At 35.6% G+C, this 22,961-nt stretch overlaps 1 protein-coding gene across 4 annotated transcripts in view; it reads right to left on the bottom strand.

Annotated features, from left to right (window-relative positions):
* MYCBP2 (MYC binding protein 2) overlaps positions 1-22,961 on the bottom strand; it is a 268,376-nt gene that overhangs the window by 182,079 nt on the left and 63,336 nt on the right. For 3 of the 4 annotated variants that reach the window (XM_061171158.1, XM_061171160.1, XM_061171159.1), the window contains exons 1-4: positions 20,236-20,388; positions 15,110-15,314; positions 3,821-3,966; positions 3,448-3,549 (exon numbers count right to left, since the gene is read on the bottom strand). In XM_061171158.1, coding sequence (XP_061027141.1) covers positions 3,448-3,549; positions 3,821-3,966; positions 15,110-15,314; positions 20,236-20,350 — 568 coding nt within the window. In that variant the 5' untranslated portion in view covers positions 20,351-20,388. Of the gene's footprint in view, positions 1-3,447; positions 3,550-3,820; positions 3,967-15,109; positions 15,315-20,235; positions 20,395-22,709; positions 22,875-22,961 lie in introns of those variants that run through there. The other variant, XM_061171161.1, reaches the window with a different exon arrangement.

The raw sequence follows: 22,961 nt of genomic DNA, 5'->3' as shown, positions 1-22,961 counted from the left end.
CTTCAATGTAGTATTGGAAGATCAGCTAATACTGGATTTGACATGTCAAATCAAGAAAACTTAATGGTTTTCGAGGCTTAAAAATCAATACCAATAACTTCTCAATCACTTTGAAACTGGAGAGACTATAATAAACTTGTTTTTACATTCTAATTTGTGACTATGGGAAACTGATTTTTTTTCTATCAAAATAGAATCATTTTATTCTACAGATGATGTAGGGGGTTTTATTAATAATAATCAAAATTTTGTGATGAGCATCCCAATGTTGCGAGAAAAGCAATCAAGTAGAGGCCAGAGCTGGAAAAGAATCAAATCCAAAGAGAACAGCAGTTGACTAAACAGCCCACCACCACCACTAGCATCCTCATCATCACCATCGCCATCATCACCATTTACCCAGGGCTTAGTATATGTCAGGCATTTTCATGCAAGTCACTTAATCCTCACCCCTACTTAACGTAGGTACAGTTGTAATCTTCATTTTAAAGGTAGGGAAACTGAGGTTCAGAGTGGTTATACTCCAAGTAAAACTTAAGAAGCCGGGATATGAACCAAAGTCTAACTTCAGAACCCATATTTTCAACCACCATGCTATACAGCTATGCTAACTATATAACTTATTATCCAAATGAGACTCTCTACCGAGAGCAAAAGGGGGCACTGTAAGAAATACGTCCGAACAGTAGGCATAAAATGGGACTGTCCCAGGGAAACCAGGACGTAACTCACCCCATCGACAGCTCACAATCACGGAATTTTGATTTGACATTTAGGGGAAAAAGAAAGAAGGAAAAATAGGCAACATTATTTGGGCTTAGTTTTCCTTAAAACAGAGCGCTGAGAAGGAATATAAAGATAAGAACATTGATACAATCACCCAGGAGTCCTGATGACTTAAAGAGTTCTACTTAAAAATCCCACTGAACAAGCACTCCACTTGTAAAGTTAATACAAGTCTCAGAGAACTTATATATCAATCAACTCTGTCTAATCTAAAAACAAACTAAAAATGATCACAAACACCACTGAAATAAAATCTGTAAATGAATACTATTGGTACCTAAGAATATATATGTAAGAAAAGTATTATCTGGAAGACTAATAGCATAAAAAAATTAAAGTTCCAACTTTATCAAAAAGTAGTAACCACACTACTTTTGGGGGTTTCAACAGCAACAGAAGAATCTGTGTCATAAACAGCAGCTGAACTACATCAATAGGCCTGAGGTTGATGAGCAAGGCTTTAATACAAGAGCTAGGTCCTAAAATTTTGATCAACTTTAAAACAAATAACACAAACTTGGTAAACAGGATGAGACAGATAAATCAAGTAAAATAATTTAACTTAATCTAATACTGAAAGGCTGAAATTTCAACACAGGTAAAGCCAATTACTAATAAGCATAATTACCAACAGACTGCTGTTAGTTATCTAAAAAATACCAAGCAGAAGCCAAGGGGGGCGGGGGGCAGGGGGGTGGAGAAAAGACAAGTATGTATGTGTGGCAGTTGGAACACTAAAAATTTATTTGACATTCCTGTTCCTCATGAGGACAAAACGAGACTAACAATCCTCGCTAGCATGGTACCAAACGAAAGCCCTAGAACACTGTGCATGTGACTCAAATCTGTATCGAGGACCCTCAGGCAGAAATGCTGAAGCATGAGGCCCAGGTGACTCTGATGTAGAAGGCCCATGTAACAAACTTTGAACATCACTGCCCTAGAGCAGTGGTTCTCACACTTCAGCACCCTCAGAATCGCCGGGAAAGCTTGTTAAAGCACAGATACAATAATCTAATTTCCATAAATATTTAAATAATGGAGGTTTTTTTAACTTTTAAAGGGTTAGAGTTTATGTTTTAAAGGTCTATGATACATTTTAAAATAAAAGGCAAAAGAATATTCTGCTATCACAAAGTTTTGTTGAATAACCAGTGCATCATCAATGTTCTTTTACTTCTGATATACAGAAATATATACTATACCTAGAGAAGAATAGCTTTTTATAAAGGGAGAGAAAAAAATAAGATATATAGCGTTAGGCAAGTAATTAAATGTCATCACAAGGATTTGCTATACTTTGGTAGAAACATATGAAATTGCTGGTTTTTGTAGGTCATTTCATATGATTCAACCTAATATTTAAAAAAAAAAAAAAAACCAGGTAGTAAAAGTATCACTAGTAATTAACCTTAAGCAAATCATACTATTAATATAAAAGGAATTATCACTTAATTACCATGTGTCATAAAGACCCAGAACTTAAATTTTACCCTATTCTCTACAAAACATTTAATATGCAATTTTCTCATACATTTATATAATATAAATAAGAGTAGATACATTAATCTCATTAAAATATCATTTAAAGGCAATGATTTTATGTAAACAAAGCCAAATTAACAGCAAATATTCACTGTATTAATTCCTCAACATTGCTTATTAGACACTATAGAAACAATCTTCAAGTTCTAAGCAGATGTTTTATGACCTAAGTTTAATAAAAACAGAATTACCATGTGTGCTATATATTTTATATTCAATACTTACTCCATTTTATATTAAAAAAAGGAATGCCTAAAAAAGTCTGTAATGATGGTTAAATGAGTAATAGGTTTTATCTCCTGTATCAAATACCATGCCATTTTAATAAGTATTAAAATATACAATATCACTAAATATTTCGAATCAAAATTTTGCCTAGCAGAGGAATAAAATTACAGACTTTTGTAACAATCTGTCTTAATCCTACAAAGAAAAGATTCTATTGGGCAAGAATAACTTTAGTAATACTTATATTTATCTCTGCTTGTTGGATATATACTAAAATACTATAATCACTGTTAAATGTAGTTTTTAGGCTGAGAAATGGTCATAAACAATGAGGAAAAGATAGATAATAAATCTATCTTTGCAATTAAAACCTGCAGACCCTCCAACTTACCCTTCTTGTACATAACCAGAATAAGCTTTTTCCGGAAAGATACATAAAAGCATAATTATGCACTAAATTGGAAGGAAGGGCGGTGAGACTATGCCCAAATGATAATAATTGTAAATGAGTAAGAAATCAGAACTTAAAATACTAAACTAATTTGGTGTTCATAGTTAAGTAGATGAGTCAAAATATGGGTGAAGGACAGTTCTTCGAATTTGTATTTTTTTAAAGATTGCCATTGCTAATAGTTTTTGATGCTTGGCATACGGCACAATTTTTAATATGGTTGACTTATGCCATAAACACACTAACGAATTAAATGTATGTTATTATTAGCACAATTGTAATACCCTGAATATTTTCATAATACTTTCATGAGTTACTAGAATGTTACTAATTTTAATTTCTTACCAAATCAGCCTATTCTGTAAACTTTTAACTGGTCTCAGTATAGGGTAAGAAAATGTATTTTCATATACATTTTCTCTGCAGCTACATCTTACCTCTTCCTTCATCTAATCTGTGTCTCCTGATTACACGTTGCCGTTTTTCTTCTTGTCGTAACTGGAGGTGTTCTTCAATGTTAACCCCGGGTACTGGGACAGCTAGATGATTGACAGTCAATCAGTCAATTAGTTTTATAATAGATATGATAGAACTATACGAAATTCAAGAAAGTAAAAGCTAGCAAAAACACTGTCTAAAACACAAATGATTTTTACTGCAAGGATCTTAGCAAAAAAGAGGAAAAGAATCTCATCCCTTAATCAACGACACACTGTCAGTTACCAAACACGGAGTACTGCATAATCAACTATTAGCTTAATTTTTTAACACATATCTAAAAGGAATTATTTAGACTATCAGAAATACTACCTAACAGAAGGTCTAAAGGTATCATCTCCTTCACTGCATCAAGAATCCCTCTTTGTCTTGCCTCTTGACCATCCAATTCTCTTGCACAAGCCTTGCAACATCCACATACAGCACAGCCAGATTCTCCAGAACCACAACCACAGATCCTAAAAATAAACAAATAAATTATTAAGTGAAATCCTTCTCTTTCCTTAAAACTCCATAACATCTTTTCTGCACTTTTAAGATTAACTTAAATGAATCAGCAATGAAATCACCCCTTCAGATCAGGATTTGTCAATTTTAAAGAAAAGGTATGAAGAGATGAATAATTAAAAGGTATGAATAGATATTATACACTCCTAATAGGCATAATTGGTATATTTCTACAGAAAATACAAATGGATTCTGCTATCTTCAAAGCCATTATTAATAACGTCTTTAAAAAGGTTTCACAATTAGTGAGGCACCAGCAGCTTTAGTATTAAAAGGTTAGCAAACAAACAACATGGCTATCTCCCAGATAAGGGAGATGTGGGCAGCCTTCAATGAGTAAGCTCAGCTTGCCAGCTTCATGAATTCTGTCTCCTTACCCCTCCCTCTCCTTTACATGCCATCATCTCCCATTCTCTTTCACTGCATCCAATTACCTGTTATTTTTCCTCTTCTTTGTCCTTTTCCTAGCATTTGTGAACTAAGCATATGGCCTTTGATTATAACATAAAAGAAAACAAGAACACTCCCAGGAGTTGGCTAGAGGGTCGGTGAACACTAATTTCTTAGTCACATATTCTGCAGGAGTCCCATCTTTAAAGTTATTTGTTGGATCAGTCCTGAAAAACTTGTGACAGCCTCACTGAGCCTCTTCCTGGTTATCCAGATTTGTGGAGACACAAGACAAAGGATCTACCTGGCAACAGTTTTGAAACACATAGCCAGGTGCCCTGTGAAACTCCTGGCTTTCAACAGCAAGTATTAGTGACAATTTGGAAGATCACTTACTACAACAGTAACAAACTGATAAAATAATATGCCCTACTGAATTGGCCATGGGCACTATTTTAAAAATAACGTTTAATTCTAAATTTATTCTAAGATATGTAGTCACAATTTTATAATATTTAAGTCATCTGTAATAGTGCTTAGTGTCCTCCATATTTATTCCTAAGTTGACTTTATTCGTGTGTTTATTTCTGCTTCACTAATAAAGAAATTACTGTACTTGGTTAGGTACTATCCATTTAAATCTGTAAATACTTATTGGAAACTGATAGTATATCTCTGGGGAAAAAAGAAAAGAAGAATTAATTTCAGAAAGGACCAAAGACTTTAGAAATTCACTTATGATATTTATCAATGGCTTAAGTTCAGAGATTGGGAACACTTAATTTTAAATGGAAATAGCTTGGGAGAGATCCAAAAAGATAAACTTCAACTCCAATGTTGTTTTTTAAAAAATCACAGAATCTTTCTTTAATCCAAATTAAACTTTAAAATAAACAAGTTAGGGGCTTAAATACACTAAACAGAGCCAAATATATAGCTTTCTAGAAGAAATACTATCCTTTGATAAAGAGAGCCAAAATATTTTTTAACAGGCTAAAAATGCAAAGAAAATTTATTGTTAAAAAATCATAATATTCCAACAGCCTGAAAGAAAAGCCCTATTATATATGATCTATTTAACTATGTTAGGCCAAGTATAAACCCAGAAATATACTCATAGGAAATCCAGACATTATTTGGGAAGAAGCACCTGCATACTAACGAGGTGTCAAACAGGGGAGCCAGAGATGAGGAGGTGGGTGGTCTCGCTCAGAGTTTTTTTTGACAAGATTCCCCCTACTTCCCAAAGCTGGCTAATTATCGTAAATAATCTGATCTTACAAAGATCAGATCTATCATAATACAAAGATGTATGATAATTAATTTGATCTCCCAAAGGATACCCCATTATATTATATTAGCTATAAACGGCAACACAAAAACAGGACTTGAAATTCTCTCCAAGATTCTAGGGGAAAACCTGCATTCTGATTCTGCCAAACTCACATATTAACTTTAAAGTGATAATAACACAGAACCCTGGGGGAAAAAAAGTAGTCCAACAAGAATGAAAAGGATAATTATAACAGGAATAATGCAACTTTAGAAGTGACAGCTCCTCGAACTCCTAAAGTTGCAAATAATTTATCAATTCAAAAGAAAATTATATACCCCTAATTGAGTATTCTATGTGATGTTTGATAATTCCACACCGAAAAAATTCATGTTCAACACAAATGAACAGATCTCTGGCATTAAAGCAGTCTTACGAAAAGACTACAAATGAAGGCACAGACCCAAGCATTAAGGAAATTTATGACCTGTTTTAAAATAATGGCTTAAGTCAGACAGAGAAAGACAAATATCATATGATATCGCTTATATGTAGAATCTAAAAAAAGGCTACAAATGAACTTATCTACAAAATATCACTAGAAATAGAGTTAAGATGTAGAAAATAAACTTATGCTTACTGGGGGGTAACAAGGGGAGGAGGGATAAATTGGAAGATTGGGATTGACACATACACACTACTGTATATAAAACAGATAACTAATAAGGACCTACTGTATAGCACAGGGAACTCTACTCAATACTCTGTAATGGCCTATATGGGAAAAGAATCTAAAAAAGAGTGGATATATGTATATGTGTAACTAATTCACTTTGCTATACACCTGAAACTAACACAACATTGTAAATCAACTATATCCCAATAAAATTCAAAACAAAAACAGAATCTGAATAAATGGAAAGACACATCCTGTTACTGAGTGGGAATATTTAATACCATAAAAATCAATTCTTCTAAAACTAATAGATAAATTAAATGCAATTTCAATTAAAATTATATTTTGTTTTAATTAAATACTAAGAATAGTCCCCCAAATGATTAAAAAAGACAGACACTGAGAGTAGCTAACCTTATTAAATGTTAAAATACCATACAAAACATAAACCACATAATATTAGCATAAGACTAGATCAGTAAGTCAGGAAAATAATGGAAGGCCCAGAAAATAGATTCTGATATATAAGGGAATATAATAAATGATAAATCTGGTAGCCATTTCACACGTAATGACTGTACAACTGGCTACACATCTGTAAGAAAATAAAGTTAGATGTCTACCCCACATCAGAACAATAATCATCCACTGGCTTTAAAATGTATTAATGTAAAAAGAAATAAAACACGCTTTTTGAAGAATATTTAAGATATCATATAATCAGCTAGAAACTGAGAAACCTTTCTAGTCTAGATAGAAAATTCAAAAATTTCAAAGAAATACATATTTGCTTATAAAAAATGTTAAGTGCTTTTGCGTAACAGAATATAACCTAATTTAGTTATATGATAAGTAAATTGGGAAACACTATTTGTAGAGAAGACAGAAAACAGTTAATATAAAGAATATTCAGAGAACATCTTTCAATTTTTAAGGATAAAAACAATACCGGCAAAGGTTTTTAAGAGAAAACTCACAGAAGAGTATATTTAAATATCCAGGAAAAATGTGAGTCATGGAAATATATATGAAAATAATGATGAGATATCACTTCACATTCACTGAGTTGACAGAAATTAAAGAATTATATGATCTGCTACTGGCAGTATTTCAAAAGTAACTGCCTTTTTTCTGCTGTTAGTGAAAACAGAAACCCTTCATTTTTTAAAAACATTAACCACCATAAGCAAAACAAATAACAAAAACCAATACTTTTTAAGCAAGCAGTAACAGTCCAGGAAATACACTCCATAGAAATAGATTCACCAATACATAAAAACACAATATATGTACAAGTACATTTTTTTGCGAAATAAAAATTTAAGTAATAAAATGAACTGAGGAACTTGAGGAAAAAAAAATAAAATGAGACCTTCAAGACGGCAGAGGAGTAAGACGTGGAGATCACCTTCCTCCCCACAAATACATCAGAAATACATCTACATGTGGAACAACTCCTACAGAACACCTACTGAACGCTGGCAGAAGACCTCAGACCTCCCAAAAGGCAAGAAACTCCCCACGTACCTGGGTAGGGCAAAAGAAAAAAGAAAAAACAGAGACAAAAGAATAGGGACGGGACCTGCACCAGTGGGAGGGAGCTGTGAAGGAGGAAAGGTTTCCACACACGAGAAAGCCCCTTCACTGGCAGAGATGGGGATGGGCAGGGGGGAAGCTTCGGAGCCGCGGAGGAGAGCGCAGCAACAGGGGTGCAGAGGGCAAAGCGGAGAGATTCCCGCATGGAGGATCGGTGCCAACCAGCACTCACCAGCCCGAGAGGCTTGTCTGCTCTCCCGCCGGGGCGGATGGGGGCAGGGAGCTGAGGCTCAGGCTTCGGAGGTCGGATCTCAGGGAGAGGACTGGGGTTGGCTGCGTGAACACAGCCTGAAGGGGGCTAGTGCGCCACAGCTAGCCAGGAGGGAGTCCGGGAAAAAGTCTGGAGCTGCCGAAGAGGCAAGAGACCATTGTTTCCTGGTGCACGAGTAGAGGGGATTCAGAGCACCGCTTAAACGAGAAATGGGCGCGAGCCGCGGCTATCAGCACGGACCCCAGAGACGGGCATAAAACGCTAAGGCTGCTGCTGCAGCCACCAAGAAACCTGTGTGCAAGCCCAGGTCACTCTCCACACCGCCCCTCCCAGGAGCCTGTGCAGCCCGTGATCCAGGGACAGCTTCCCCGGGAGAACGCACGGCGCGCCTCAGGCTGGTGCAACGTCATGCTGGCCTCTGCCGCTGCAGGCTCGCCCCGCATCCGTCCCCCTCCCTCCCCCAGGGCCTGAGTGAGCCAGAGCCCCCGAATCAGCTGCTCCTTTAACCCCGCCCTGTGTGAGCAAAGAACAGAGGCCCTCAGGCGACCTACATGCAGAGGTGGGGCCAAATCCAAAGCTGAACCATGGGAGCTGTGCGAACAAGGAAGAGAAAGGGAAATTTCCCCCAGCAGCCTCAGAAGCAGCGGATGAAATCTCCACAATCAACCTGACGTACTCTGCATCTGTGGAATACCTGAATAGACAACGAATCATCCCAAAACTGAGGCAGTGGACTTTGGGAGAAACGATATATATATATATTTTTTCCTTTTTCTCTTTTTGTGAGTGTGTATCCTTATGCTTCTTTGTGTGACTTTGTCTGTATAGCTTTGCTTTTACCATTTGTCCTAGGGTTCTGTCTGTCTGTTTTTTTTGTTTTTAGTATAGTTTTTAGCACTTGTTATCATTGGTGGATTTGTTTTTTGGTTTGGCTGCTCTCTTCTTTCTTTCTTTTTCTTTTTGCTTTTTTTAATTACTTTTTAATTTTTTTATTTTTAATAATTATTTTATTATTTTTTATTTTAACAACTTTATTTTATTTTATTATTATTTTTTTCTTTCTTTCTTTCTCTTTTTCTCCCTTTCCTTCTGAGCCATATGGCTAACAGGGCCTTGGTGCTCTGCCCGGGTGTCAGGCCTGTGCATCTCAGGTGGGAGAGCCGAGTTCAGGACACTGGTCCACCAGAGACCTTCCAGCTCCACATAATATCATTCGGCCAAAGCTCTCCCAGAGATCTCCATCTCAATGCTAAACCCAGCTCCACTCAATGACCAGCAAGCTACAGTGCTGGACATCCTATGCCAAACAACTAGCAAGACTGGAACACAAACCCACCCATTACTAAAGAGGCTGCCTAAAATCATAATAAGGTCACAGACATCCCAAAACACATGACCAGATGTGGCCCTGCCAACCAGAAAGACAATATCAAGCCTCATATGCCAGAACACAGGCACTAGTCCCTTCCACCAGGAAGCCTACAAAACCCACTGAACCAACCTTAGCCACCGGGGGCAGACACCAAAAACAAAGGGGAACTACGAACTTGCAGCCTGAGAAAAGGAGACCCCAAACACAGTAAGTTAAGCAAAATGAGAAGACAGAGAAACACAAAGCAGATGAAGGAGCAAGGTAAAAACCCACCAGACCAAACAAATGAAGAGGAAATAGGCAGTCTTCCTGAAAAAGAATTCAGAGTAATGATAGTAAAGACGATCCAAAATCTTGGAAATAGAATGGAGAAAACAGAAAAAACGTTTAACAACGACCTAGAATAACTAAAGAGCAAACAAACAATGATGAGTAACACAATAAATGAAACTAAAAATTCTCTAGAAGGAATCAATAGCAGAATAACTGAGGCACAAGAATGGATAAGTGACCTGGAAGATAAAATAGTGGAAATAACTACTGCAGAGCAGAATAAAGAAAAAAGATTGAAAAGAATTGAGGACAGTCTTAGAGACCTCTGGGACAATATTACATGCACCAACATTTGAATTATGGGGGTCTCAGAATAAGAAGAGAAAAAGAAAGGGACTGAAAAAATATTTGAAGAGATTATAGTTGAAAACTTCTCTAATATGGAAAAGGAAATAGTTACTCAAGTCCAGGAAGCACAGAGAGTCCCATATAGGATAAATCCAGGGAGAAACACATCAAGACACACATTAATCAAACTATCAAAAAGTAAATACAAAGAAAAAGTATTAAAAGCAGCAAGAGAAAAACAACAAACAACATACAAGGGACTCCCCATAAGGTTAAAAGCTGATCTTTCAGCAGAAACTCTGCAAGCCAGAAGGGAGTGGCAGGACATATTTAAAGTGATGAAAGGGAAAAACCTACAACCAAGATTACTCTTCTCACCTAGGATCTCATTCAGATTCGACAGAGAAATTAACACCTTTACAGACAAGCAAAAGTTAACAGAATTCAGCACCACCAAACAAGCTTTACAACAAATGCTAAAGGAACTTCTCTAGGAAGGAAACACAAGAGAAGGAAAAGACTACAATAACAAACCCAAAACAATTAAGAAAATGGTAATAGGAACATACATATCGATAATAATCTTAAATGTAAATGGTTTAAATGTCCCAACCAAAAGACACAGACTGGATGAATGGATACAAAAACAAGACCCGTATATATGCTGTCTATAAGACACCAACTTCAGACCTACGGACACATACAGACTGAAAGTGAGGAGATGAATAAAGATATTCCATGCAAATGTAAACCAAAAGAAAGCTGGAGTAGCAATTCTCATATCAGACAAAATAGACTTTAAAATAAAGACTACTACAAGAGACAAAGAAGGACACTACATAATGATCAAGGGATCAATCATAAATATTTATGCACCCAACATAGGAGCACCTCAATACATAAGGCAAATGCTAACAGCCATAAAAGGGGGAATCGACAGTAATACAACCATAGAAGGGGGCTTTAACACACCCCTTTCACCAATGGATACATCATCCAAAATAAAAATAAATAAGGAAACACAACCTTTAAATGATACATTAAACAAGATGGACTTAATAGATATTTATAGGACATTCCATCCAAAAACAACAGAATACACTTTCTTCTGAAGTGCTCATGGAACATTCTCCAGGATAGATCATATCTTGGGTCACAAATCAAGCCTTGGTAAATTTAATAAAATTGAAATCGTATCAAGTATCTTTTCTGAACACAACGCTATGACACTAGATATCAGTTACAGGGAAAAAATCTGAAAACATACAAACACATGGAGGCTAAACAATACACTACTTAAAAACCAAGAGATTACTGAAGAAATCAAAGAGGAAATCAAAAAATACCTAGAAACAAATGACAATGAAAACACAATGACCCAATACCTATGGGATGCAGCAAAAGCAGTTCTAAGAGGGAAGTTTATAGCAATACAATCCTACCTCAAGAAACAAGAAACATCCCAAATAAACAACCTAAACTTACACCTAAAGCAGTTAGAGAAAGAAGAACAAAAAACCCCCAAAGTTAGCAGAAGGAAAGAAATCTTAAAGATCAGATCAGAAAATAAACGAAAAGGAAATGAAGGAAAAGATAGCAAAGATCAATAAAACTAAAAGCTGGTTCTTTGAGAAGATAAACAAAATTGATAAACCATTAGCCAGACTCATCAAGAAAAAAAGGGAGAAGACTCAAATCAATAGAATCAGAAATGAAAAAGAAGTAACAACTGACACTGCAGAAATACAAAGGATCATGAGAGATTACTACAAGCACCTATATGCCAATAAAATGGACAACCTGGAAGAAATGGACAAATTCTTAGAAAAGCACAACCTTCTGAGACTGAACCAGGAAGAAACAGAAAACACAAACAGACCAAACACAAGCACTGAAATTGAGACTCTGATTAAAAATCTTCCAACAAACAAAAGCCCAGGACCAGATGGCTTCACAGGCGAATTCTATCAAACATTTAGAGAAGAGCTAACACCTATCCTTCTCAAACTCTTCCAAAATATAGCAGAGGGAGGAACACTCCCAAACTTATTCTATGAGGCCACCATCACCCTGATACCAAAACCAAAGATGTCACAAAGAAAGAAACCTGTATACAGCCCAATATCACTGATAAACATAGATGCAAAAATCCTCAGCAAAATACTAGCAAACAGAATCCAACAGCACATTAAAAGCATCATACACCATGATCAAGTGCAGTTTACCCCAGTAATGCAAGGATTCTTCAATATACGCAAATCAATCAATTGAAGGATAAAAACCATATTAAAAAATTGAAGGATAAAAACCATATGATCATCTCAATAGATGCAGAAAAAGCTTTTGACAAAATTCAACACCCGTTTATGATAAAAACCCTCCAGAAAGTAGGCATAGAAGGAACTTACCTCAACATAATAAAGGCCATATATGACAAACCCACAGCCAACATCGTTCTCAATGGTGAAAAACTGAAACCATTTCCACTAAGAGGAGGAACAAGACAAGGTTGCCCACTCTCACCACTATTATTCAACATAGTTTTGGAAGTTTTAGCCACAGCAATCAGAAAAGAAAAAGAAATAAAAGGAATCCAAATTGGAAAGGAAGAAGTAAAGCTGTCACTGCTTGCAGATGACATGATACTACACAGAGAATTTTAAAGATGCTACCAGAAAACTACTAGAGTTAATCAATGAATTTGGTAAAGTAGCAGGATACAAAATTAATGCACAGAAATCTCTTGTATTCCTATACACTAATGATGAAAAATCTGAAAGAGAAATTAAGGAAACACTCCCATTTACCACTGCAACAAAAAGAATAAAATACCTAGGAATAAACCTACCTAAGGAAACAAAAGACCTGTATGCAGAAAACTATAAGACACTGATGAAAGAAATTAAAGACGATACAAACAGATGGAGAGATATACCATGTTCCTGGATTGGAAGAATCAACATTGTGAAAATGACTATACTACCCAAAGCAATCTACAGATTCAATGCATTCCCTATCAAACTACCAATGGCATTTTTCACAGAACCGGAACAAAAAAGTTCACAATTTGTATGGAAACACAAAAGACCTCGAATAGCCAAGGTAATCTTGAGAAAGAAAAACGGAGCTGGAGGAATCAGGCTCCCTGACTTCCGACTATACCTCTAAGTTACAATAATCAAGACAGTATGGTACTGGCACAAAGACAGAAATATAGATCAATGGAACAGGATAGAAAGCCCAGAGGTAAACCCACACACATATGGTCACCTTATTTTTGATAAAGGAGGCAAGAATATACAATGGAGAAAAGACAGCCTCTTCAATAACTGGTGCTGGGAAAACCGGACAGCTACATGTAAAATAATTAAATTAGAACATTAACACCATACACAAAAATAAACTCAAAGTGGATTAAAGACCTAAATGTAAGGCCAGACACTATAAAACTCTTAGAGGAAAGCATAGGCAGAACATTCTATGACATAAATCACAGCAAGATCCTTGTTGACGCACCTCCTAGAGAATTGGAAATAAAAACAAAAATGAACAAATCGGACCTAATGAAACTTAAAAGCTTTTGCACAGCAAAAGAAACCATAAACAAGACGAAAAGACAACCCTCTGAATGGGAGAAAATATTTGCAAATGAAGCAGCTGACAAAGGATTAATCTCCAAAATTTACAAGCAGCTCATGCAGCTCAATATCAAAAAACCAAACAACCCAACCCAAAAATGGGCAGAAGACCTAAATAGACATTTCTCCAAAGAAGAGATACAGGTTGCCAACAAACACATGAAAGAATGCTCAACATCACTAATCATTAGAGAAATGCAAATCAAAACTACAGTGAGGTATCACCTCACACCAGTCAGAATGGCCATCATCAAAAAATCTACAAACAATAAATGCTGGAGAGGGTGTGGAGAAAAGGGAACCCTCTTGCACTGTTGGTGGGAATGTAAATTGATACAGCCACTATGGAGAACAGTATGGAGGTTCCTTAAAAAACTAAAAATAGAACTACCATACGACCCAGCAATCCCACTACTGGGCCTATACCCTGAGAAAACCATAATTCAAAAAGAGTCATGCACCACAATGTTCACTGCAGCTCTATTTACAGTAGCCAGGACGTGGAAGCAACCTAAATGTCCATCGACAGATGAATGGATAAAGAAGATGTGGCACATATATACAATGGAATATTACTCAGTCATTAAAAAAACCCGAAATTGAGTTATTTGTAGTGAGGTGGATGGACCTAGAGTCTGTCATACAGAGTGAAGTAAGTCAGAAAGAGAAAAACAAATACAATATGGTAACACGTATATATGGAATCTAAAAAAAAAAAAAAAAAAAAAAAATGGTTCTGATGAACCTAGGGGCAGGACAGGCATAAAGCTGCAGATGTAGAGAATGGACTTGAGGATACGGGGAGGGGGAAGGGTAAGCTGGGACGAAGTGAGAGAGTAGCACTGACATATATACACTACCAAACGTAAAATAGATAGCGGGAAGCATCCGCATAGGACAGGGAGATCAGCTCGGTGCTTGTGACCACCTAGAGGGGTGGGATAGGGGGGTGGGATAGGGAGGGTGGGAGGGAGGAGATATGGGGATTTATGTATATGTATAGCTGATTCACTTTGTTATAAAGCAGAAACTAACACACGATTGTAAAGCAATTATACTCCAATAAAGATGTTAAAAAATAAATAAATAAAATAAAATAAAGTACAAGGTTTAAACAAATCAAATGAAAGAAAAGCACATTAAATAAAATAACACCAAAGAAGTAAATTATGATAGAAAACAATTATATGAATTATAATTATATGCCAGTGTGCCTTTAAGAACAACACAACAGAATGAGCTCTAGAATAACTTTGAAAAGAAATGTGTTTTGCGTAATTTCTGTTATTGTATCTTGAGTATTAATCATTCTCTTACCCTCCAGGGACTCTGTCCGGACGCCCACTGCTGACACAGCTGGCTCCATAACCGGTACAGTCTCCACACACGGTGCACACCATGCACTGCTCCAGCTTCCACTTGTGCATGCCTGGAGGACACATCATGGACTTCTCGTCTTTATCATCTAGCTCTTCTTCCAGGTCCTCATCCATTGCTGTTGCCATATTTTCAACTCCAAACCCTATTTGAAAGATCAGTTTATAATTTTCATCTAGATTATTCCCATGTCTAAAAAACTGGTAATTTTATTTCCCAATTTAAAAAATGTAGAACACATACTAATCCCAATGAATATACACAAGAATGATAAAATATTAGAGGAACAAAAGTAAAATTTAGTTTAGGGACCACTAATAAATGCTCTCTCCATTTCCTTTCTGCAAAAAGAGGCAGTGATGGCAGGAGTATCTCATAGCTGTTACTTTCTATCACTCGTACTTCTAATTTTTTCTGATTTTAGTCCCTACTTTCCATCCTCACTGCCAATACTTTTGTTCAACAGACCAAAGAAAGTCTCCTAACCACATTCTAAAAGCCAAGAGTTCCTCCACTCTAGAACATCCTCTCATTGTTGGAAATTAGCTTTTTTTTAAAAATAAATTTATTTAATTTATTATTTATTTTTGGCTGCGTTGCGTCTTCATTGTTGCATGCAGGATTTCTCTAGCTGCGGTGAGCAGGGGCTACTCTTTGTGGCAGTGTGCGGGCTTCTCATTGCGGTGGCTTCTCTTGTTGAAGAGCACAGGCTCTAGAGCGCAGGCTCAGTAGTTGTGGCACACAGGCTTAGTTGCTCCGTGGCACGTGGAAGCTTCCTGGACCAGGACCCGAACCTGTGTCCCCTGCATTGGCAGCTGGATTCTTAACCACTGCGCCACCAGGGAAGCCCGGAAATCAGCTTCTTAAAATATGTATTTGATCCTATGACTTCACAATTTACAAACCTCCCATGTCTTTCAAAGGTCTTCAAAAGAACAAAACTTCTTGGCAAGATACAGTCAGTCACAACATGGCTCCCGATTTTCTCCAACCTCACTTCCTCCATGCAAACTATATTCCAGCTGAACCTAAATTCCCTCTGCTTTACAAACATCCTGTGTCCTTTCACATGCTCAGGGCCTTTGCTCATTCCTGCTCCACCTGTATCTCTCTGCCTCATTTATCGGATGCCTCTTCCTATCTCATCTACCAGAGAAACTCCTTTTCAGCCTTCAAAAACTCAACTCGGAGGTCATTTCCTATGAAAGCACTTACAGTTTTTTCCAGGGTAAGTGATTATCTCTTCAAAGCCTGTTTATACCTCAATTACAACTTATTTAATTGTGTTATAATTCATTCAACTATTTTTTTTTTAATTGAACACCAACTATGCCCCAGGCATTCCTTTATGTCAGAGTCAGCAAACTTTTTTGTAAAGGGCTAGACTGTAAATAATTTAGGCTTTGGGGGCCACATAAGTCTATGTCACATTTAAAAAAAAATAACCCTTTATAAATATAATATACATTCTTAGCTTGAAGGGCCATACAGAAACAGGCCCCTGAGAAGATAAGGCATCAGATTACGGTTTGCAAATCTCTGCTCTAGGCACTGAGGACTGTGATAATGAGCAATTATAAAGCTTGCAAGCTAGTAAGAAAAACTGACATGAATCAAATAACCATACTGAAAAGTATAAACATACAACTGTGACAGAATTATGAAGAACATACAGTGCTACAAGTCCATATAATGAAAGAGCAAATCTGTGGGAATCAAGTAATTATTTTTTATGTTTGTCTTTCATAGCAGACCTAGATCCTCAAAGACAAGGTTCTATCTTACTCACTTCATCACTTATTCTTAGTCAGCCTTATTCTCTGACCACTTACACTTGTAACAGACTCAGTACAAGTCTGTCTAATCAAAAAATGAACTCATAGGATACATAATCTTTTTTATTTTTGCCAATTCTAATCTGTGGACAGGTTGAGAAATTAGATAGATGACCAAGTATTGGATAACTATGTCAAGAGTTAGAATAAAGCAATCCTTAAGAAGGCATAAGTCATATTTTTAACAACAATAGCTAAACCACATCGAGCATTTACTTGTAACTGGCTCTACACGTATAACTCATTTACTCATCCCAACAGTACTATAACTATCATGCTCAAATTAATCTCTAAATTCAAAGCAATCCCAACCACAGTGACAAGTAAAAAAACTGATTCTAATGCACATGGAAAATAAAGGCCCCAACCTGACTACATAAAGCAAAAATTTATAAAGAAAAACAATGACGAACTTGTCAAAATTTAAAAATTATATACAACAAATGAAACCATAAATAAATGTAAAAGATAAGCCACAGGTTGGTCAAAGATATTTGCAAGGCATACAGTACAGTATACAAAAAATTCCTACAAATCAATAGGAAAAAAGGCAAGCAAATAAGAAAAGTTTGAAGAGAATCTAACTCACTATTAATAGTCAAGGGAATGCAAATTACAAGAGAGACTCAGTAATTCTACTCCTAGTTAAATACCCAAAAAAAGGGCACTCATATCTTCACCAACATTTACTAGAATGTTCACAGCAACACTAACATAAGCCAAACTAGAAACTACCCCAATGTCCATAATACTAGAAAAGATTTTAAAACTGTGGTGTATTCACACAATTTAATACTATACAATGATGAGAATGAACAATATATAACTAGCTGGTAACAATATGGATGAATCTCATAAAGCTGAATGAAAAGAAACTAGACACGAAAGAACTCATACTACATGATTCCATTTATATAAAGTACAAATGCATGCAAAACTAATTTATAGTGTTAAGTGGAGAGGTAGACAGTAACTGGAGAGGCACATAAAGGGGAGCTTCCTGGGATGCTGGTAATATTCCTGATCTTGGTGCTGATTACATGAATGTGTTGTTCATTTTGTGACAATTCATCAAGATGGGCACTTATGCTATGTGTACTTTTCTGCATGTATGTCATACTTCAATATAACAAAAAATTACAATGAAAAACCATGTCATAGCCATCAAAATGACAAAAATCAGTCTGTCAATACTATTAGTGTGATATGGAAAATCAGACTTTACTTCTAAGAATATCCATTGGTACAACCTCTTTCAAGAAAAATCTAGCAAAGCTGAAATCTACAACACTAGAGAAAAGTCTCACACACGTCTGCCAGGAAACATGAATAAAGGAGGTTTTAAAATTATTTATAATAGTGAAAAACTGGAAATAACTCATCTATCAGCAGGAGAATGGATAAACTGTGATATGTTAGTCGCACGGTTTATTACACAGCAGTTAACATGAGTCATCCAGATTTATATGTACCAGTGTCACTATATTTCAAACACAATGGTGAGATTAAAAAAAAAATTTACAGAAAAATATAAATAGATTAGCACTTATAAAAATCTTCTTTTTATGTGTAAAATATGAGCATATAATATACAAAATATATAAAAACAAGTACAAATACAGGAACATGACCGAAAGGATATTAATCAAAGTCATGATTGTGACTAATTCTGGAGAGAGATGGAGTACAATAATAAGCCTTAGAAGGGGAATGTGGGACACTTGAATCTTATCTATATATTTTTTTACTGAAAAATGGTTAAGACGTGGTGGTAGATACACAATTTTTTTACATTGCAATATTAGTTTCTGTACTTTTCCTGTTTTCTTTTTAAAAACATCTTTTAAAAAATCCTTTATTTCTTTGCAACTCTGCAACCTGTATTCATTATGTGTCTTACGCTACCAGTTTGCTTTCTAATGCATTACTTACTAACAGAGTGGGTGTGACTTATATTAAGTAAAAACAACTTTTAACAATTTCATTTTGGTTATTACAAAATTTACCTTAAGAATCCAGAACATAGGTGTAAACATAGTTTCAGGATAATAAAGAACAGTTTTATTCAGTTCAGAACTCTTATAAAATATAATTTGAATCTATATTTATACTATATATAGAAAACTAAGCTGCTTCTCTCCTTTATGCCTAGTAGGTGTTATCCAAATCCATGGCTCACTAGTTCAGCAAGAAGAAAAAAAATTTCCATTTTGGAGTAATTCATTTCATTTTGTTCTTCCCTCTTCTTTAAAATCAATATGCTCTAATAGACTTGCTCTTTTAAAAATTAAAGTATTTTAAATACACACAAATATAAATAAGGTGAAGAAAAAAAATAGAGGGCTCCTGATATCCAGATGAGCCTGCCATCAAGAAGGCCCCAAAAAAACTAAACTTGTTTTTGTTAATTTATACAAATATTAATCCTCAAACCCATTCATGCTTTAAACACAGTTTAGTGCTTAATTCTAATAATATGTCTCTATTTCCTATTCTCCATCCATACAAAATTAAAAAGAGAAAACCTGAAATTGGAGTGAAGGGTATAGGACAACACTGATAGCAGCTAGAAGTAAAAACTGAGAGTAAGAATGAGGTAGATACAACTATGACCAAAAAACAAACAAACAAACAAAAAACCCACAACAAACATGGCAAAGGATTAACCCCTCTCATCCTTCTTCAACAGCCTGAGTGTTGGGGCAAAGGATACAGTATATAAGGTGCATCTACAATTTCACTCTTGATAAAGGGTCAAGTATTCTTACAGATCACTCTTAGTTGTCAAGAACTGATTAAATTACAGGTAGTACATGCTGTTAAACAGGAAGATAATATTTGCAGATAGACCGCTGCCAAAAATTGTTATAACTAAAACATGGGGTATGAAAGGACCGAATAACAAAGAGTTTCAAAAATGCACTTTTCTGGGATAATTCAACCACTAAAAATGCTAAATCAAAGAAGTGCTATTACATTTCATATAAAAGTAAGAAAAAAATACAAGTAAGCAAGCTCATTTGCTCAGAAATTAGAAGTCTAAAGTATACTGATTATTCCAGTGAGTGATAGACTGACAAATAAATAAGAAATTTAGTAGTTTTCATAATTTTTAAGTATGAAATCAAAAAGCCACTTGTTTTTTAAAGAGTAAGATTCTTCACCACGGTGTTCTGAAAAACTATTGAAAAAAACAACACAAAATTTAATATCCACACATTAAACACCTACCTTTCCCACCTTGGTTCATGGCACCAGTGTCTCGTCCACATTGTCCTTTATTATTCACACCAAATGTCCAAACTTCTCCATTCTTCATTAAAACACAAGTATGAGCTTTGCCCATAGCTACCTGAGTTACAAAATGGCCCTTCAAATCTGTTACCAAACCTACAGGAAAGATACAAACTTGGTAAGAAACAACAAAAAAGCCTTTCTGGGCCTAGTAAGCCATCAGTAACGTAAAAGGACCACTTCAACGCAGAACTTTTCATTTCTGGGATAAAATAACCCACCAAGATGGGAAATAGTAGCCAAAAGATGGGCAGGGTATCAGTAAATTAATTTTATAATTTTGTAATGAAGCTTCAAACTCTTAAAATGCTATCATCTAGACTTGGGACAAATCTTTACTCCGGCATTAGCTCAAGCCTGCTTCTCCTGAACGCTTGCTCTAAGTGGCAGCACCTCTCAACAATTCTCAGAAGGGTCACTAGATTTCAAACTTTCCTGACCCAAGAACAAAGGAACCTTTGAATCATGTACTTTACTTGCTTTGACCTGCCTCAGCAAAACAGAGTAAAATACTCACCAGAGTATTCTGAAATAACATTGTTTTTGTAGAAACCTGCGAGATTTTCCAAAGCAGTATTTTTCGATCATTTTTAATCTACAATGCTTTCTTCCACAATCCAACGTACAGCTAGTTCCTAAATTTCACTTATTCACATATTGCATTCATTATAGTTGCCATATTCAAGTGCCACTCATATTATCTTAATATTTTTTGCATCAATTTTAAATTTGACTAAAGCATTTTAACCTTATCCAGTACTAATAACAGTAAAAATCAAAGATTGTTGAGTATTTATAACATACACTAAAATATAAACATTTTTTAAAAGTTGAAGTATTTGTTTTATTTAAATCACAAATAATATAATTCTCATACCACACTTTGGCAAAACTGTTCTATATTATTAGTTCAGATACCACTTCCTTAAGGTGACCTTCCCTTTCACCCTATACTAACTTAAGTCTTTTGGTTAAGCATACCTCAAAAACTCCCATTGTTAGTATTTAGCATACTTGAAAAAGATATGTATATACAGAAATAGTATTTACTATTATTAACAGTATTAGCTGACATGTCTTGAGCCCTTACATGTGCCAGGCTCTGTTCTAAGCATTTCATAAGCATTATCTCCTATAACCTTATAAGAACCATAGGAAGCAGGTATTATCATTAGCTCCCTTTTACAGGTGGAAAAAAAATGAAAAGTTAAGAAAAGCTCTGAAAAGTTATGTAATTTAAGCTAGTTAGCCAAATAAAAAGTGGCCATGCCAGGGTCTGATTCTATATCCATAACCATTAGACCACAGATCTCTAACATTTAAGTTCTGTAATGGCCAACTGTCTCTCAGAGCCTCAAAGGGAAAGGGACCATGTCTGTCTGGTCCACCAAGCCCTGACATATTGTTAGTTCTCAATAAATATATGCTGAATAAATGCACAAGTTTCCATAAGCCTTAGCCAAGAGGATTTTAGCAAGCAATAGTTACATTGAATATTATTTTTAAACTATACATGAGCCCACCTCCAAATTTTGATTCACTCTGACAGTTGAGGCCAATTGAGACTCTAGATATTACCACATTAAACCGTCTCATAAGTCACCTGAGCACAGTTCAAATTAATAATGGACAGTTATAAACGTTTGATATATGTCATTTCCCCCGCATGAGACAATCAACTAAGCTTCTAATCAGAAACTTCGTTAATTCTGATTTCCTTTTTACAGAGAAATTTATAGGCTTTACATATTTACTTCATATAAAATCCTTCCAAGTGGGTTGCCACAATCATTTTACTCATTTCTAAATGCTAGAAAGAAAATATAACAACCAAATATGACAAGTTTTTGAGATTACAGTTTATAAATATAAAACCCTTTATTTGGCTAGTTCTATCCCTCATATCCACTACTTGTAGTTATCAGTCACTCAGTCACTTAACAAGTAATTCCTGAGACCCGACCATGCACCAGACACTGCGCTGGGCACTGGGGATATAATAGGAAATAAGAGAGAGACGGCCTTTCTCTAACTACCTAAGAATAGGGGGAGATAAATAATCCATCAGTTATAAATTCGCTAAGTTATGAAAATCATGTCCCCAGGGTACCACCAGGAACATGTCACGTGAGCGTCTAACCGAGCCTAGGGAGAGCTTTCCAGAGAAAGTAACAGCTAAGGTAGAGCTGCACTAGTCAAGCCCCATGATTAGCTCTGCAGGAAACTAGTGACACTGTTCCCAGCAATAAGGCAGGAAGGAAGAACAAAACACTGTACTTAGAAAGAAATGTGAAAAATGTAGAGAAAGCATGCTACAAATGTTAATTTTCTAGATATATCTTTGTAATACATAAAGTCTAGTATAGGACTTTCTGTGCATAAAAGTGAAACGGTGTTTAAGTTTAACTTACTTGAACTATCAGAGTAAATGGCATCTTTTCCAAACATGTATAGCTCTCCATCTTTAGAAATAACAGAACTACTTCCATTATTGCAGGCTGTATACACCACAATCTTTCCTTCCATCTTAATTATCTTTTTAGGTTTATAAGGTTTTGATTGCCGTCTGCTCTTAGCTTAAAACAAAAAAAAAAATTAATTTAAGGCATCTATGTACAAATAAAAATAATGATTTGTATATAAAGCCCAAGGAAAAATATATC

This window comes from Eubalaena glacialis, chromosome 16 (genome assembly GCF_028564815.1).
Source record: "Eubalaena glacialis isolate mEubGla1 chromosome 16, mEubGla1.1.hap2.+ XY, whole genome shotgun sequence".
Taxonomy (NCBI): domain Eukaryota; kingdom Metazoa; phylum Chordata; class Mammalia; order Artiodactyla; family Balaenidae; genus Eubalaena; species Eubalaena glacialis.
Note: the sequence above shows the minus strand (reverse complement) of the source record. Positions and strands in the feature narration are given on the sequence as shown.